Source organism: Callorhinchus milii, unplaced genomic scaffold (assembly GCF_018977255.1).
Source record: "Callorhinchus milii isolate IMCB2004 unplaced genomic scaffold, IMCB_Cmil_1.0 Scaffold3, whole genome shotgun sequence".
Lineage (NCBI taxonomy): Eukaryota > Metazoa > Chordata > Chondrichthyes > Chimaeriformes > Callorhinchidae > Callorhinchus > Callorhinchus milii.
In genome coordinates, this window is record NW_024704744.1 from 72,832,959 (window position 1) to 72,851,271 (window position 18,313).

The 18,313-nt window shown below is 38.9% G+C and overlaps 1 protein-coding gene across 1 annotated transcript; it reads right to left on the reverse strand.

The window, feature by feature from the left end:
* Positions 1 to 509: 509 nt before the first annotated feature.
* Positions 510 to 8,653, reverse strand: tbxtb (T-box transcription factor Tb). The gene is made up of 8 exons (XM_007894322.1): positions 8,388 to 8,653; positions 7,693 to 7,957; positions 6,563 to 6,697; positions 6,146 to 6,207; positions 5,974 to 6,035; positions 5,690 to 5,866; positions 4,504 to 4,636; positions 510 to 1,524 (listed from the first exon to the last, which is right to left on the reverse strand). The coding sequence occupies exons 1-8, from the start codon at positions 8,588 to 8,590 to the stop codon at positions 1,257 to 1,259; spliced, it is 1,305 nt and encodes a 434-aa protein (XP_007892513.1). The 5' UTR covers positions 8,591 to 8,653; the 3' UTR covers positions 510 to 1,256.
* Between the last annotated feature and the right edge of the window lie 9,660 nt (positions 8,654 to 18,313).

Below are 18,313 nucleotides of genomic sequence, written 5' to 3' on the forward strand. Positions count from 1 at the left end.
CAAATTAGGTTACAAATAACCCCAGTCTTATGTACAATATTGATAAAGGAATATGGATATGCGTCTGTACAGTGCATGCGGCAGTCAGCGCTGCCCAGGGGTTGGGGGTCAGCTGGAGGCAACTTTACTGGAGAACTAAAAGGAAATTGTTCCTGTTGAGGGAGAGAAGTCCAGCCACTTTTCGGATTCGCCTTTTACGTAACTCAAGAGGATCCAAGACAGAGGAGCATTGTAATGTCTCTATGTAACAAAACCCTTTGCGGATGCTCAGGAAATATAATGGTAACACACAAGGTGCACATTTGGATTCAAACAGCGGCACACGATTTACATCGCCAATAGCCGAACTTCGTAGGATCAAAGGCACTTGGTAAAATGCAGCCATACTCAAATTACTCAAAAACTGTCTTTGAGCTGAGGTAATAAAAGCCATTTCTATTTTTAATTGACGGAGGAAGAAAATATTAAAATATAAATTATTCTTAAGCAGCTCAATTTTTTGATATTGCCAAGTCATTTTTTTCTTACACATAGCATTTCCTACTGTTGTGGTTGGTGTAACTTTTAAGATGATTTGTTCCGGGCCAGATTACAATCATTACTGTTGAAGTTTTAGTAAGAATACAGGGGAAGGCGATGCGATAACATTCAATTTACACCATATCTGATCAAATATATTGATTGCCCACTACTGTTTTTGAAATCTTTAGAAAAATGTACTGGGTACAATAAAGAAATCGAGAAATCTGTATGACGTTTGATTTAAGGCACAATATAACACATACACACACACACAAGACTATGAGACTCTCTCTATCCTGTTCTACTGATAAATAACTATTTAATTCATTGAAGGATTTACAGTAACTTCACAAGACCTAGGACGGGCAACAGATTGCATTTACTTTATACAGTAACTATATTCCATTAGTTTATCGATTTGAGCACAATATAGTTTCTAGAGAGAGAATCTTGTGAAAACAGGCTACAATTGAAATCTTTGCACCACTGCTGACGAGAGAGAGACTGTTGCAATCCCCGAGATAGAGGGGCTTTGCAGCTGTTCAACACCCCTCTTGGACGATCTATACAGTAAACTTTCCCAAGCACTCATGAAAACAACATTGTTTGCTTTTGTGCTTTTTCTTCGATTTTCCAAGGAGCCAAAAAACAAAGTCCCGAGTTCAAATGAAACCTTCCAGGAAGTCTTTCAATTAAATATTGGCTTGAGAAAGGTGATGTGAACGTGGGAGCTGTCACATGGATGGTGGGGTAACAGGAGTCCAAGAGGAGGCGAGCCTGCTGTGTGCAGAGGCATCATATTGATTCTCACTTAGCTCAGTTCCAGTTACTCCGTCGTAGAGAGGCGATCCCGACGAGGAGACGCTTACGGAATGAGCCAGAGATGTATAATGAGCTGGGGAACCCCGCAGGAACTGTGAGCTCAGACCACTGGACATACCGCCAGATTGGGACACTGGGGTGATGGTGCTGTTACTGACCGACCACAGACTCGGGTATTGGCTGCAAATGAGGGAGAGGAAAGAAAAGAGAGAGGTTCAGATACTTGAAGGAGAAACTTGTGTTAGTGTCTGGTAAAATCCAAACCAGACGCATTATACAGTATTTACAATGATTACTTTACATCTGTCTTACAATCAAGTATAAATGCCCTCGACATGTTCGGAATTTCATTGATATTGAGATTTATTAACAGACCATGTGTTCCAAAAGTTGATGTGTTGCATAAAACTTTCGCTCGTCTTTTTAATACCCAAACTGAAATAGCAAGAAATCTTTATATATTGTGATTAAAAAGAATGAAACCCAACAAACAGTTAAGCAGCATTAGGAGAATCTAATCTTTAACCTGGGAAAGTTCCAGCAGATGAGGTTACTGCGTAAGTGGATTTCATTAAGTTGCAAACATAGATTTGAATTAAGACAGTGCACCTCTCTGTGCCAGTGCACCTCTCTGTGCCCATATCAACAGATATCTTACTGTCGTCCCTTCAACCCCAGAAAACACGGCAGTTCTGTAAGATTTTATGGCTGCTGTAGATTTGCTCCTATGACATTTTGGAAAATGGTAGCATATCACATACGTAACCAATTTCTGGCAGGAGTTAAACCATCGGTGCATATAGACCAGCAATCATCGACTATAGCTTGGGAGTAAACCTAGCTCATTTCATAGAATTCTTTAACCTGACTTAGTTCTCCTCTCTCCTCTCCACCCATCCATCTCCCCATTTCTCCTTCCCTCTCCCATCCATCCATCCATCCATCCATCCATCCGTCCATCCATTCATCCATCCCATCCACCTCTCCCCTAATCTGTCTGTCGAATTGACTGTATATTTGTCCCACAAAATATACAGTCAATTTACTTTGCACTATATCCTGTGAAGCGCTTTGAGATGTCTCAAGAATGTGGTGGGGCACTGTATCAAATGCAAGGTTTATTATTATTATTATTATTATTATTATTATTATCTCCCCAATACATCTCCTCACCCCCACACACATTCCAGCCAAGTTCCCAGCACAATCACCAGCCCTGGATCAGTTGCAACTTGTCCACCCCATCCCTACCCCTCAGGGTGTGTGTGTCTCTCCCTCTGATCTCAGTCTCTGGATTGTGTTGAATGCAAGGCTGCCAAATTGTTCCCCGTTTTTCTTGTTCTCTTTGCCTCCTCCTCACTCTCACCCTCACCCACTTCTGAAAGCACCTAGAATGCCAACACTTGAGTTTCTACCTTCCTTCCGCACCCCTTCCCCTTATATAGAGAGTGAGTGGAGTCCTGTAGTGTAATGGTTAGAGCACTCGCTTCGTAAGCGAGTGGACCTGGGTTCAATTCCTAGCAGAGCGAAACCTTAGGCATGTTTCCTTACTCCACACAAACACACGTCTCGGTTTACCTAGCAGTAAATAGGAACCCCCGTGTTAGTCGATTGGTGGATCACTTCCTGGGGTAATAATTCCTTCAAAATAAATAAATAATAATAATTTGGTCACTTAATTCATCCATGACTGTTTGTGGGACACTGCTGTGCGTAATTGGCTGCCACGTTTTGCCCACAAAATATAAAGTCACTATACGTCACAGTATATACTGTGAAGCGCTTTGAGATATCTCAAAGATGTGATAAGATACTATATCAAATACAAGGATTATTATTATTATTATTATTATAAGGTTGTGTCTTCAAGTCTCAAGTAGGGACTTTTGAAATCATAATCAAGCAATGGGGTGGGGAGCGTTGCATTGTCCAGGGTGTACCTTTTTGGATGAGAGGCTGAACCAAGGTTCTGCTTAAGTGGACTTTGTAAAGGTTCCCGTGACACTATTTGAAACACGAATGGAAATTCTTCAGGTGTCCTGGCCAACAGTTACCCCGATAAAATTTGTCATTGATTTATGGCTGTTTGTGGGACATTGTTGTGCCTAGAAATGCATGTCTCACTAAACCTTGGGACACTTTTTGACATGATAAAGAACTATATCAAATGCAAGAATTATATTACTACCCATTCAGATTAAATCATTATTATGTATATATGTATTTTCCTTACTAGTGACCCTATGTAATCTTAATGGAATGAACAGTAAAAGCTTCAGTTGCTAGATAGTTGGTAGATTCTTCTATTAAACGTGAAGATAATAATAATAATCCTTGCATTTGATATAACGCTTTTCACGTTGGGAGGACATCCCAAAGCACTTCACAAAACACACTGTAAAGTCAATTGACTGTATATTTGTGGGCGAACGCAGCAGCCAATTGCGCACAGCAATGTCCCACAAACAGTCGTAGATTGAAAATGACCAATTTATTATTGTTTTTGGTTATGGAGGGATTATTATTAGGCATGTGGAGTAAGGAAACTTGCCCAAGGTTTCGCCCTGTCTGGAATTGAACTCAGGTCCACTTGCTTGCGAAGCGAGTGCTCTAACCATTGAATAGAAGTTATTTCAATTACTTATAGCCATTATTAGCAATATGGAAATAGCTCAAAGCTCCTTAGGTAATATCTGTAAAGTGTAGTGGCTGTATATTAGTCAGTAAAGGTGGTCAGAAATTGGACACAACAAGGTCCCACAAGCAGCCATGAAAGGGATGATTAATTAAGTTCTAGGATTGTTGGTAAAGCCAGAAGAAACTCCTTCCTCCCAAATTAATAGAAACAGCACAATATTATTTACTCCTGGATCAGATTAAATGAAAATGAAAGTTGAAATAGTCTGGTTATATTAAAGAAATTGATATGGTTCAATGTATGCCTAACTACAACAGTTGAGAGTTTGAAGGCAATGAATTCTCTGAATAGAATTAAAGTTATAAGGGGATGAATGTTCTCACATCTGCAAATTTAAGAATGAGAAATCTTCTGTAATATGTTTTTTTTTAACACTCAAGACTGGTAAATCCTTCAACAGACCTAGCAAGTATTCTCATCTACCTCAAATCTATAATCTTATTGCGGCAAAGGTACAATACCTGGAGCTCGTGGCAGTGCCAGTACTGTGTGACATAGGCAGCATACTGGTGTGCGTGGAGACCTGAAGGCTGGACCAATTGTCATGACTTGGAAGCATGGAGAGACAGGGCGAGGAATTATCAGGATAACCAGCTGCAAAGAAAACCACATACAGAGAAATTAGCTATCACACAATGGGCACATTATGCTGTTGGGTAAGACGAAGGGAAACAACATTATTCTACAATTGTGACTCCACAAATTATGACATAATGTGAAAACTAACCATTTCCCATTACAACTGTATGGTTACATTTAATTTTAAAGTTTGAAAACGTCTATCTGGCATATTAACTTGCAGACTCAATACAATTGCAGCTTTTTAAACTTTTCCAGATTGCTACAAAAGAAAATTAACCCGCGTTAAGATTGTATTTCTGTTGGAAATCAGTCAGCTTCAATGGATAATCAAAATGAATCATTTATCTGAAGGAAAACTGAACTTCAAACTGAAGAAAATAGCTTTAGAATTCATCTATTGGTAAGAAAATCAGACATTGTATACCATAGATCCTGATAGTGATGAAGAAATGAGTCATGTGACAGATTGCATCGTTTCATGAAGGTTAGAAATCACCATTGGTTTGAATTAATATGTTTAACAATAAACCTGCCCGTCTCAGGAAAAACAATATTGGAATTGTTGGATTGATGTGGGTCAAATGTAATCCGATCAATTGCAATTAATAATCAGAACAGTTATATTTGTTTATTAATTTTGATACAAAGTCATCAGATCACAGGGATGCTGAGCCCATTTTTAATCTCACAAACCTTTTTTTTTACTATTTTAGCCTTAAAAATCATTGTTGTAAAATTAAGTATCTAGCAGCATTTTGGAAAATCCTTAAATTCATTCCTAATATGATGGAATAAAATGAAGGCAACACTCTTAGTCAATGGAAATGTCGGAGCTCAGATTTGCATACTTCTTGAGAAACGATGTAATGAAGTCTTCTGTGTACATTGCTGCAACAAAAAGGCATATTACCTCCTTTGATATCCGAGACCATTCTTACATTTCCATTGAGGCTGGTGAGCAAACTGAGTGCTCTCTTGCCTCCCCATTAAAGTTTGCACTGAGAAATACTGCATCCAGAATATATTAGTTGAACCGAGGTATTTTTGCAGCATTAATGAACTTACTTGGGGAGTTGTTTCTGTGTGTGTAGGGGTTGGGGTAAGGAGCAGGTCGGTGATTCCTGAGGGTGGAGTAACGCTCACAGCCGTGGGGAGTGGAGAGAGAGAGAGGCCCTCCAAATTGAGGATGCGGATTAGAAGGAGGACACAGGGCTCCAGTGCCTGGGAGAAACCAGCCACCTACTGAAGCAAAAATAAACACAATATACAGCACCTGGTCATTGGAGAGGAAACACAGTGCGATACAATCAGGTGCGGTGGTACAATGCAAAGTCTACTGAAAAACTTACATTGCGAATATCCAGATTGTTGATTGTCACCCACTTCGTCCAGCATTTCCTTGTGATCGCTTCTGGAGGGGGGAAAAAAAAAGGTTATGAATACAAAGCACACAGTCATTTCTAGGTCTGGTGTCAAACTGGAGCACATATGCAATTATTTAAAAAACGGCAACAATCTCACCTTTCTTTGGAATCAAGGAAGGCTTTCGCAAATGGGTTGTATTTAATTTTAAGGGCTGTGATCTGTAAACCAAAGGCAAGCATTAAGTCTCGAATTTCTGTTCCAGTGCTACTTTAGATTAATCGATTCACTTTTAACTGATTTTAGGGTATTATTAGATTTTTTTTAAAAAAAGTTGACTATGCTCATCATAAAAATTGCAAGTATTTTAATATATAATGTGTTGGAATGCGCAAACCTTGATTGATATGGCATTTGATCAGTGGTACTCTCGGTAGCTATCGACAACAACAACTTGCATTTATATCGAGGATCGTCTCGGAGAATTTTCTAATTTCTATTATGGTCAAAAGTCACAACATGTTTCTCCAGTATCCTGAGCGGTACAGTCTCACAGTACAGACCCTGCGCTCTCACCTCTTCATTCTGGTAAGCTGTCACTGCTATGAACTGAGTCTCCGGGAACGAGTGACTGCTGATCATCCTCTGCGGCCCTCCAACACGCACTATGTGGATTCTGGGCTCGTATTTATGCAGGGAATTCAACATTATCTGCGAATTAACATTTAAAACAAATGAGGTCAGCCTATGCATTTGAGGTTATCCACGACTGTAAGGTAGATCCACGTTCTCACAACTCGCACTATTCCTGGTTAGTGTCCGGGAAAAAACCAAAAAGCACAATAAACATATGAACGTACTGTGCACAATTTGTTACACAGATCAGACGGAGTGCAATGAGCACTGTCTGCCTCTGTGAAATGTTGAAAACATCGTCATTATCGAATACTTCTATATTCAAATGAACAGCACAAATCAATCACTTAAAATGACCCGAGAAAGGGTATTATCGAGATGTTGTCTTTTTTTAAAAAAAACTTGTGTTGATGGTTGAACTGCGGATTTCCCTCCCATTTACTGGAGGAGATTTCATACACACTTCTTTGCTTTTTACTCACTAAGAAGCTGCTCTCTTCTTCAGCAAATAGTTTTATATCACTTGGAAACTGGCGAGTTCCTCTCACTCATGAAGCAACCTGTTTCCAGAAAATTTCGACGTGACACAGTTTTATTTTTCCTGCACCGTTTTACCACGTTAGAAAAATAAATACGTTTTAAAGTGACCTTTCATCAAATTCTACATCGAGCGATTCATTTATTAGAAACCCAGCGGCTTATTATATGGCTCTAGAGATTGAAGAATGTTTCTAAATCAGAAGTGAGCGATTACAGTTTTTAAAACCTTAACGTATAAATTCTTTGGCAATCCGACTTCCTCGACGTGTGAAATCCTGACAACGAGGTGCCCTTTGGCATCAATTCCCAATTATTTCGCTTTAAGAAAAAAAAACAAATGCTTACAAACACTGTAAATAGCGGTAACATTGGACGATTTCCTATCCTCCACATAACACCTCTATGAATAACCCGGTGTGAGTTAACCGTTTCCACCCGATCGCATGTACCGAGGGGGTGGGGGGGGGGGGGGGGGGGGTGAGCCTCGCAAATTAACACGCTACCAAGAGCGAGGAGGTGAGAGCTGTTACCTGTCCTCCTCCGTTAAGTTTGTTGGTGAGTTTGACTTTGCTGAAGGAGACGGGCACTTTCATCCAGTGGGCTCCGAAGTTGGGTGAGTCCGGATGGATGTAGACGCAGCTGGGAGCCTGGGGCTCGGGTTTCCCCCCCGGAACCCACTCCCCGTTCACGTATTTCCAGCGGTGATTATCGGCAGCCACAAAATCCAAAACGAATGAGTACATGGCGTTGGGATCCAGCCCCGACACGTTCACCTTCAGCACGGGAAACATCCTCCTGAACACAGCAAAAGCACGCAACTCAAATCAACAAGGGCAGCACACTGCCAACCGTTCAGAAACTCTCTACACAACTGCATTTTTGTTTAAAGAAAAAGGTCAGGATAAGGATATGTGTTTTATATAGTACCGCATTGTCCATGTGGTCACTGACATGAAATATATTGTTGCAAAAAAAAAGTCCTATTTATAACACGACCAAGATTATAAGAGACTCGATTTAATTTGCATTACACACGTTTGTTTTAACCTGCATTATATATATATATTAATATATAATTCTCTCTCTATATACACACACACCAATAAGTCCTATCAGTACGGTGTTTCACTCATCCAAAGAGTTTAAGAAGTTTCATCTCCTTGTTCTCAAAGGTGCCGATGCAATCAGATTGACCTCACTGTCCTGTCCGCCTGCCCACACCTACCTGCCATTCTTTGTCACTATCATCTCGTTGGTCAGTTCCTTAAACTTCAGCCACAAGTCCACGTCCTCCAGGTTGACTTTCAGCTCCCTCTCCGTGGGGTCCCCTTTCTCACTCCCGGCCTGCAACTCATTCTCCACCGCACTCAGAAGGTGATCCACCCGGTACTGGCCGCTCTTCCCACTCTCGGTCCCAGTGGAAGTCATTGTCCTGATCCAGAGAAGTCAAAGATTGTTCCCAATTGATTCCTTTGCAACACGAGGTCCCTCCCTATAATCCCAGTTACACTCTGAATGTCATCTCGCTCTCTCCACCCCAATAAATACAATTCATTCCGGGCCCTGACGTCGGTTTGGGAGGGTGTGGATTGGATGGGTGACTGCTTTGATCTGAATAGTTCCAGTTGCCATTGGTCAGGGGCGGCCATATCAGTCAGGCTGGTGAAAACCTCTGAAGTTTCATCCAAATGTAATTGCTTGAAGTTAAAGAGAGCTGTTTTATGCAAATCTGCACATGTTTACACCTTCATCAAAGCACAGGGCTCCACGAGGAAATGGCTTTTGGGAATCTACCAGCCAGAGTCCTCTTAAATGTATGATTTGTTTTGCTGTACTATTTTTTCACCCTTATCAAGATACACTATGCGAACGAGCACCGGATATTTAAAATGTAGGCAAAGACAAGTACAATTTCAGATCGCCGCTTCTTTGTGTACTAATTGATGCAATAAATGCTCGTATTGATCCTATGGGATTATTTGGGAATTCTTATTTGCACCATCTATTGTGACTGACCATACATTAGCCCCAACAGGTTGTTCAATCGACAAGAGGGATATGGTGGATGGATATTCCATTTTATACTGAGAAATATAATTGACCCGTGTCCCTTTTCCCTTTGTAACCAAAGAACCATGTTATCCAGTGGTATACAGGCTATGGATAGTTGCCACCCTGCTATGTACCTGGAAAATTGTAACTGGACACTGGACAGATAGAGGTAATCAGGCTGAGGGACGCTTTCTTATGGCCTGTGAGAGAATCTCCAGTCTTTTTGTCTGAAAGTACAGTAGCACTTGGCCAGAGCCCAGAGTTTATTACTGTTCTGTGAGAAAGATACATTCAGGAGCTGAGGTTGACAATGAGCAGGAAATAGTTAAATAGGACCGTTAATCGTCCTGCTCCTGGAACAATACTATGTGAAATGACCTACACAGGGCAGCAAAGCACTCATGAAACATTGGGCTACAATAATTTTGAAATAAATATCTATCCATATATTTTTTTTACTTTGATTGCACGAAGCGCCGCTGGATTTGAAATGTATTAAATTATGTATTTAAAGTTCTACGGGTTTTGCTTTGGTAGAGAGTTCGGACCTCTGTGCATGTTCATATCTCGGAAATGCGTCGATCAGATGTTTTATTAATGTCCCTCATAAGATACGATACTTGAAGATGAGAGTGTGGAGTTCGAAAGGAAACACAAATTTGCGTCAATCGACTGTTGAGTTAAGTGCAAACCAATGGGACAGCGGGTTTAGTTAACAGAACCCTGAAAAATGCGAGGAAAATAGTCTCAGCTCCTTTACAAATTAACGATGAAGGGAAAAGAGAGAAAAAGTTAGAAGAGATATAAGGCATCAAATGAAAGCTGTTCATTGTGGAAGGTGTCTGAGGATGCCCCTCGGGTATAAAACCCAGAGTCTCTTTCTATTCACCAGCAAAAGGGGAAGCAATTTGTTTTCTGGGTCTGAGGGTAATTGCAGGCTGGTTCTCATGATAGAGCACCGCAAGAGTAGCTATAGACCTTTTCACTTTGAGCCGCAGTGCATGACAGTTTACAGCCAAAAACTTCCTTCGGCTCTGAGTACACCGCTATAAACAGTGACACAATATAGAGCTAAAAGAAACACGCTTTAACTCTGAACTTTATAATTCATTCTCACACCCAACCTGACCTTTAACAATGAATTAAAATAGTTCCAGCATTGGACTGTAATGAGTTTTTTTTTCCCCATCCCACATTAATGAAGTACACTGGAGGCATTTGATATTTATTTTCCCCCCTCAACGTTTACATGTAACCAGCGACGATGAATCGTTTCTTGATTTCAGATTTTAAATGATTGAAAAAAATCATAGTCAGGTTAAATTTCACATACCAATGGTTTACACTCCACTACAATTGTACCGCACATTACATGAAATCGGAGGGTACATAATACCACACCAGATTAATCATTTACTAGTCTGAAAAGAAACCTTGTCATTATTTTAAAGGGATTTTAACTCTGAGGTATTCATACCAAAGTGACAAAAGAAATGTGCCAAGACAGTGCGTAGAATGAGAACCTGGATGGAAAATAACTGAACAGAAAATAAGATGACATTTTCTGAGGACAGAATACAAAGACACCAAGTCGGTTTATTGTGAAAATGATATTTTTTTTAATTCAATCTTAATATCGCCGCACAATAGCGAGTTGCGTTGCGAACGACACAATAACTTTGGAGAGCAATACTGCAAACTGCTTTGCCAAGACAGTTTTCACTGTTTTCACTTTAATTGCTATTTCACTCTAGTTGCACCCCCCCCCCCCCCACAATAATCCGTCCCTCCCCCAGCAAATAACATTACTGAAATTTGGGAACGGATATCCAGAACAAATATAATTTTACCTACATTCAGTAACTCTTTCAATTTCTTCAACTCGTGTGCGGGACATTTGCTGGAAGGATTCTTAATGTGACTGGTGAGAGCTGGAGGGGGCAGGTTTAGAGAGAGTTAAACATCCTACAGCATAACCTGACCACCCCCCCAGCAACACGCTCATCGCCAAATAGATAACGTTACCAATTGCCAATGTGGTACTGTATTCAAGACACCGTACGTTTAAACATTTAACATAAAACGACGTTGGCCCAATAATCAGTCACGAAGGAAACGAAATCTTGGACGGTCGAAACATAGAATTGCACGACTCTTATGCACGAGTAGCACACTGTGCAATATGAGAACATATTTCACCTTAAAGAATGACATTTCAACAGGCGGTCCTGCAAAATAGAAAATCTTTGATCTGAAGAAGAAACTTGGAAATGTGCTTTGCTGCTATCGTGCTTTAGTGGCAAGTTCAGCTTTGAAATTCGAGGCAGCAAAGAGACCATATAAAGTATATTTGAATGCTCGAATAAGCGGCCTTTTTGTTGCATCTTTTTTTTGTGACATATTTGGCATCTTGTGTTTGAACTCTTGGGGAAAGTTCTTGAGTGTAAACGACTCTGCCTGACTCCTTTGAAATGGTAGAATAAATTCTCTCTTTAATTGGATTAAGGAAAAAAAGTGACACGTTTTCATTCTTGCTCATTCGGAAACCACCACAGTATTTATTCCCCAAGGGTGAGAAATCCGAGGTGTTCGCTTCCTATTTTTATGTTAAATTGGGACCAAAAGTAAAACATATTCCCGGGTGTAATTTGCGGTGCATCTGGATTTCTTAATAGGAATGGCTTCGATATATTTTAAAATAAATCAGGATGTTGCAGATTATTAACAGGGAGAATTCAACAGCGAAGAAGTTTTATATAATCCATATTTGTGTCATCGGTTCTCTTGCTCACAACAAATAACGTCTTGTATTCAAATACATTTCCTTATATATATATATATGTTGGGTAATTGTTCAGGAGGTTTGTTCACCAAATTCAATGATATAAACCTAAAATAAAAAACACCACTGTTTGTTTTGTTGTGGAGAGATGGGACAAAATCCTAGTCAAGCAAATGCTTTAGAGAACAGCAGACTGCAGATTTATTTCAACGCTATTTAGGGTATATGATACATCCCCAAGATACCATAGAGAAGTAAAGTTTATCTGTGCTCAGGTGAGGCAATATTGCAATAGTTGGAGGGGTGCTCAGTATAAAATAGAGGTAGAAACTTTAAACCTTCTGGTGTTATTGAATACATGTTATCCCTTTAATCATCATCATGGTAAACTAAACTGTTTGTTTATTTTTAATAAAACATTCACCAAGTAAAGAAAATTATACATATTTATTCCACTGGTATGGGATGTAAAGTGATAATTTTCTCATGTTTCAGTAAGCTTTTATGTCTATAATTTATTTATTATGGATACAAGGAGCTCCCACCCCACTTCTCCCTTTCTCTTATCTCTTGAGTGATAATAATAATAATCATCATCCTTGCATGTGAAATACCATCTTATCACGTCATTTGAGGTATCTCAAATCGCTTCACAAAATATACTGTAAAGTGGATTGACTGTATATTTTGTGGGCGAAACACCGCAGCCAATTGCAATGGTTTATATTGGAACATAGTTCCGCTCCAGTAGCCATCCAGTATTTCATTCAATTGGTGATTCTTCATGAATGAGTTTAGAGTCAACATTTTACAGGCAAACGTTTATTACTCAAACTGCTGACAATCTCACATTCTGTCATTGTTAAAATACATTCACATATGTTCAATATTCTTCACTGAGTTTAGCAGCTAAGAATCCAAGGGGATTAAATATAATTTTAGATGATTTTACATAAGAATATTTTCCTCAAAATGTCTCACATTGCGCAACATCTTCACTGATCAAGGATTTTGTTTAATAGGATTTACTGCAAAGTGTAGGTGATATTACAGACAAATTGCACTTAGCAATGTCCTTCACAGGACACTGTGATGGCAAGGACACTGAGAGAAACTTCCCTTCTCTTTTCAAGTAATGCCATTGCGTCTTTAACATCCACCCGAACAGGCAGACTGGGCCTTGGTGAACATCTCAGTCATAGGACAACTCCTCAAGAATGCAGTGCTTGCCCAGCACAAGCTCTGGAGTGTCAGCCTAAGCTATGTGTTCAACCATCCAATGTGGGAGTATGAGTACCAATAATTATTGCTACTCCAATAATAATTGTGACTCAGAGAAGAGTGCTACTAATAATAATATTGGCAGCACTCTTGTCTAATTATTATTATTATTATTATTATTATTATTATTATTATTACCAGGTGAGCCTGTTCAAACTAATGTTCCGGGCTCTACTCATTCAACTTTTGCAGGCCTGTGAAAATAGGATTGCTGAGACAAAGCTGAAGCAAAATCCATTGCACTGTCTGTTTCTCTCTCTTTCTTTCTTCTCTCCCTGCCCCCAACCTTTTCAGCAGAGCCACTTTCCTTTATTAGAGTTAGACTTGTTTAGCTGCATTGCTCTGCTGGGTTGGCATTTGCTACCAAGTGGAATATTGTAATCTTCAAAGCCACTATACAGCATGGAGCTCTGAGGTGGACCTCTGTGGGCATCAGTAGAGATACAGATTGTGAAATTATTATTTTTTTGCCCATGATTTAAATTATACTGGAAATGAAAGGCAGAATAAGGGAGAGCTTTAATTGTAAACTTTCTTTCCCTACACAGCACGAGTTGTTGAATTTGCAGCAGATGAACACATCGCTGAAAGCAGTCCTTCACATGGTTGTCTCCTTCAATAAGGTAAACAAGAGATTCTGTGAAAGAATGGAAAGTTGTGTGTCAAAGTGTTTTTCACACCTACTTAACTTTGAAATCTACAGCTGTGAGCCATCACTGATTTTATTACACATATATTGAACCTGTATCAAGTAGAACACAACTTTCTGCAATTGTTGTGCCTTGCCCAAGTTTAGTGGATATTCCTTATGCTTTCTTCCTGCATTAGCTTGGTAGCATGTCCAGTGAGGTGGGCAGATGATTCTAATCTGTCATAAGTTTTGATAATTAATGTGAGCATAAATTTTAAAGGTCTCGGATTTCAGCTCAGAGGTTTCTTTCTAAAAGTCATACTCCATGCTTGAGATTTCCTTCATTCCTTTTCAACATGTTACATAAACTTTGTCTGGAAGATCTGTTGCACTAATAGTAAAACCTGGTAATTGATGGTGGCTAAGGAAATGTCTAAATCCTGGCCCCAGTGTGACAAGCCAAAGGTTTTGACTGCAAGGGTTTTGCAACGACCATCTCTCTATGCCCCGTAGACTCCCTGGCAAAATTTTACAGTTTGTTTTACAGAAAGGACCTGGGTTTGATTCTTGGACGGGTAGGGCGAAATGTTGGGCAAGTTTCCTTACTACACACACACACCTTGCTTACCTAGCAGTAAATAATAACCCAGTTGTTAGTCCAATGGTGAATCGCTTAAAAAACAGTAATAAGTTGGTCATTCAACCACAACTGTTTGTGGGACACTGCTGTGTGCAATTGTCTGTCGTGTATCACCCACAAAATATAGTCAATTCACTTTACAGTGTATTCTGTGAAACGCTTTGAGACATCTCAAAGACATGATAATCCAAGGAATGCAAGTGGTAAATCAAATGCAAGGATTATTATTATTTTTGATAGGTAGATTTTTCATTGCTGTGAACTGCAGTGTTTTAAACCAGATTTGTTTGTTTTTATTTCAGATTGTTCAAGCAGCCAACCACAACAGTAATCAATCATCTTGCTGGTGAGTGCAGACTGCATCAATTGCTACTTGATATTGGCATTCTGTAGTCTTATGACAGTAATATTTTTGTCTGTCTATAGATTGAATATTATTCTTAGGTCTTCCGTTGCAGTTTCTTACCACAGATAATAAGCAATCTGCTCCTAGTCTCCTAGTCTACTATTTACTGCTACCTGGCTGCTGTAAGGTTTCTAAGAATAATACAGATTAGGTTGAACTCAGCCTTTATCTTCCACTTAAGGAAACTTCTGCTCCAGTTAATCTGGATAAAATCAAGTATTCTCTATGTCGATGTTCTGCCACTGTTTGTTCATTTACCAGGGTTCTCCGTTCCCTGTGGAAAATATAGTTCAGGAGGTAGATGAATTTAGTGCAGAATAACCATTGTTTTGATGAGACTACTATTTGTTGTAATTGAGTATAACTTGAGGTCTATATTAAAAGATTCCTTAGTATTTGAATATGAATTGTTTAGATGCCTCGTAGTTGTACCACCATCCCCCCCACCACACCCAACACTCCCCAGTGCTGATGTCTGGAAGCCGGATCATGCATTTATCTTGTGGATCACAACTTTTGACTGCCAGTCAGTAGGACTGAGTGGTGTGGGAGAGGAGAGTGGGATATTTACTGCTTCTGGCTTATCTGATGATTAATATCGGATGTACAAATAAATTGACTCACTTGTTGCATATATTCTTTATGATGAAGGTTATATTTATGTTTATGTGCTGGGGTCATCACCCAGGATAAAAACCAAGAGCATAATGAATGCTGATCCTTGATTAGATCTGTGGCAGTCAGCTGAAGATGGTCTCAGATATTTATCTGAATAGGTGTTTTTTTTCGCTGGGAGACTTGCTATGGTGAGCCCTCAACCGATTGATTTTAGGTGAAGTCAGTGTTGAATATGCTCCTATGTGGGTGGGGGAAGATGTAAGGCTTATGTCACAGTGCATGGGATGAGTATGTTTATTCACTCCTTCACCACCAATGGTCATTTGAATTGAGTACATATATTTATGTTGCACAAGTGTATTGATATTGAATAAAAGCTACGTTCACATTTATTTTACACTTGTAATTTATTAGTTTGTTTCATGTAGAGCTGAATAAAGGATGTGAGACTTTCTTCAGGGTACAGAAATGATCAAGAATGCAGAGTGAATTCTGGAATATTAATTCAGATTCCTTTATTTCTTACTGTGTCTATTTCATTTATCATTGCAGAAGTTGAATCTGGAGACTTAGTCTGTGCATGTTATTTTTAAACCATTTAAAAGCCAATAAGATGCATAGTTACAATAATGCACCAGTAAAGAGCTATGCAACTTCCTGCAGATTGAAACAGATGACAAACTATTATATAGCTATTGGATTTCAAGCAGGTGTGAATGCCCTGTTAAGTAATTATTTTTCAGAAATATAAAATTCTTCTTGAAAAGAGAACTGTCATTAATGCTCAAAATAATACTTGAGAGCACTACTAATGTTCTTCATCATAATATTTTCAGAATAATAATTTTGAATTAAATAAAGTAAATCATAAACTAGTTCATTGTATTTTTAAAATCAAGTTTACCTGTTTTCTTTGGGTTGGAAAACTACTTTTCAATCTTTCCCCTATTAAAGATGCATATATCTATATTCAGCTGCAAAATACACACTCGCTGCACTTTACAGTGAAGACTGTGAAGCACTTTGAGACATCCTCCCAACGTGAGTGACTCTATATGAAATACAAGGATTATTATTATAAAGATAGCCACTTGTAATAATTGACAAAGCAATGTAATTATTTTATGAGTCAATCATCTGTTAAGTATGAAAACATTTCTAACAGTGTGAATTGAAAATAAAAGTAAAGGCAGCGTAACCTGTGTGAAAATGTGTATTAAAACACATTTCGTTAGTCGATTGGCTTTATTAGCCAACTGGCTAACACATTTAATCAATTGGCTAACACATCACACAAAACTCATTTTGTTAGTTGAATTGGGTTGGTAGTCGATTGGCGAATCCCTTTTCCGGGGGGTAATAATTCCTTCAAAATAAATAAAAATAATTTGGTCACTCAATCCACAACTGTTTGTGGGACACTGCTCTATGCAATTGGCTGCCGCATTTCGCTCACAAAATATACAGTCAATTCATTTTACAGTATATTCTGTGAAGCGCTTTGGGACACCTCATAGACATGATAAGGCGCTATATCAAAGGCAAGGATTATTATTAATATTATTAGAAAGAAAGAAATTCAGTTGAATCCTCTGCTATCTGCACAACACAGAATACATGGAAGTCTAAAACTCACAATTCAAAAAAAGATAAATAAGATCCGGCTGAAGATATTGCTCTTTAATCTTTTGTCATCTTGTCCCTCCCTGCCTTCCTTTCCAAGGTTTGGTGTCCAAACAAAATTCCAGAGGTCATCTCTGATATATCGTAATATAGAACTTGTTGGTAGCCACAATAACTTGTACTATCCTAAAGCCATATTGTGTTCATACAAGTCTGGTCTGTCCTCTTGGCTGTGATAACATTCTCTCAAGTTTGCATAGTTTAACCAAAAGCTGCTAGCTTGCTTGGCTTCCTGAAAGACAAAAGTATCACAAGTTAAAAACTGCATCACTTGTGAACAGCCTGGTGTGGAAGAGTTCCCAATAAATGTTAACTGTGTCTTCAATGCACCCCTGTGTGAAGATTTGACTTGTTATGGTGTCATTTTAGTTTAATGTTTCTGTTCAGTTCAAATAAAGACTTTTGACAAATGTATTTATTTTACCCTAAAATAGCAATTAATATTTTACATACAAATTAGTGAAGAGATAGAATAGAATCTCCTGGCTGAAGAGAACTTGCACATGTTTGGGTTTTTAACGACATCAATATTTTATTACTGCTTTACCTCATGCTGGCTAAAGGTTAGATAGACACACAGTTTCACATTCGCTGGTGCCCAGTTTTAATTTAGTTTGACTAAAATTGTCACATGTCTGTACAGAATGGAGCATACCACTTGTAACTTAACAGGCATTTCTTACTGGTGCAGTACTCTCTTCACCATTTAGTATTGCTTATAGTCAGACATATACGAACCACAATGCGGCACTTCAGAAGAACATCTTCCATAGTCAGAGGTACACCAAGATTCTCCAGGCAGGAATCAATTCCATTCTGACCCTGTTGGCTGAATTCTTGGCTTCTAGATCTATCAGAAGAGAGTAGAAAACATTGAAATAAAAGGTGAACTACATTTAGCAAAAGGAAATATTTACTCATGAATCATATCAAGTGGTACAGTGGTGGTCTGTATTGTGTGCCACCTTTTAAACAGTTGACACATTTATACTGACAATGCATCACAAGTCTTTAGAAATGTTATATACAGTCCGGTAAGTCAGGGGTTTACTTTAACT

Bases quoted from the DNA above. Each gene is read 5' to 3' on its own strand.
- tbxtb (XM_007894322.1), bottom strand. From the start codon at position 8,590: ATGACTTCCACTGGGACCGAGAGTGGGAAGAGCGGCCAGTACCGGGTG. The intron at 6,036-6,145 runs GTGAGATTGTTG...TCCCCCCTCCAG, and splicing joins TTCCTTGATTCCAAAGAAAG to AAGCGATCACAAGGAAATGC. The intron at 1,525-4,503 runs GTATTGTACCTT...CCTCATTTGCAG, and splicing joins GGCACTGCCACGAGCTCCAG to CCAATACCCGAGTCTGTGGT.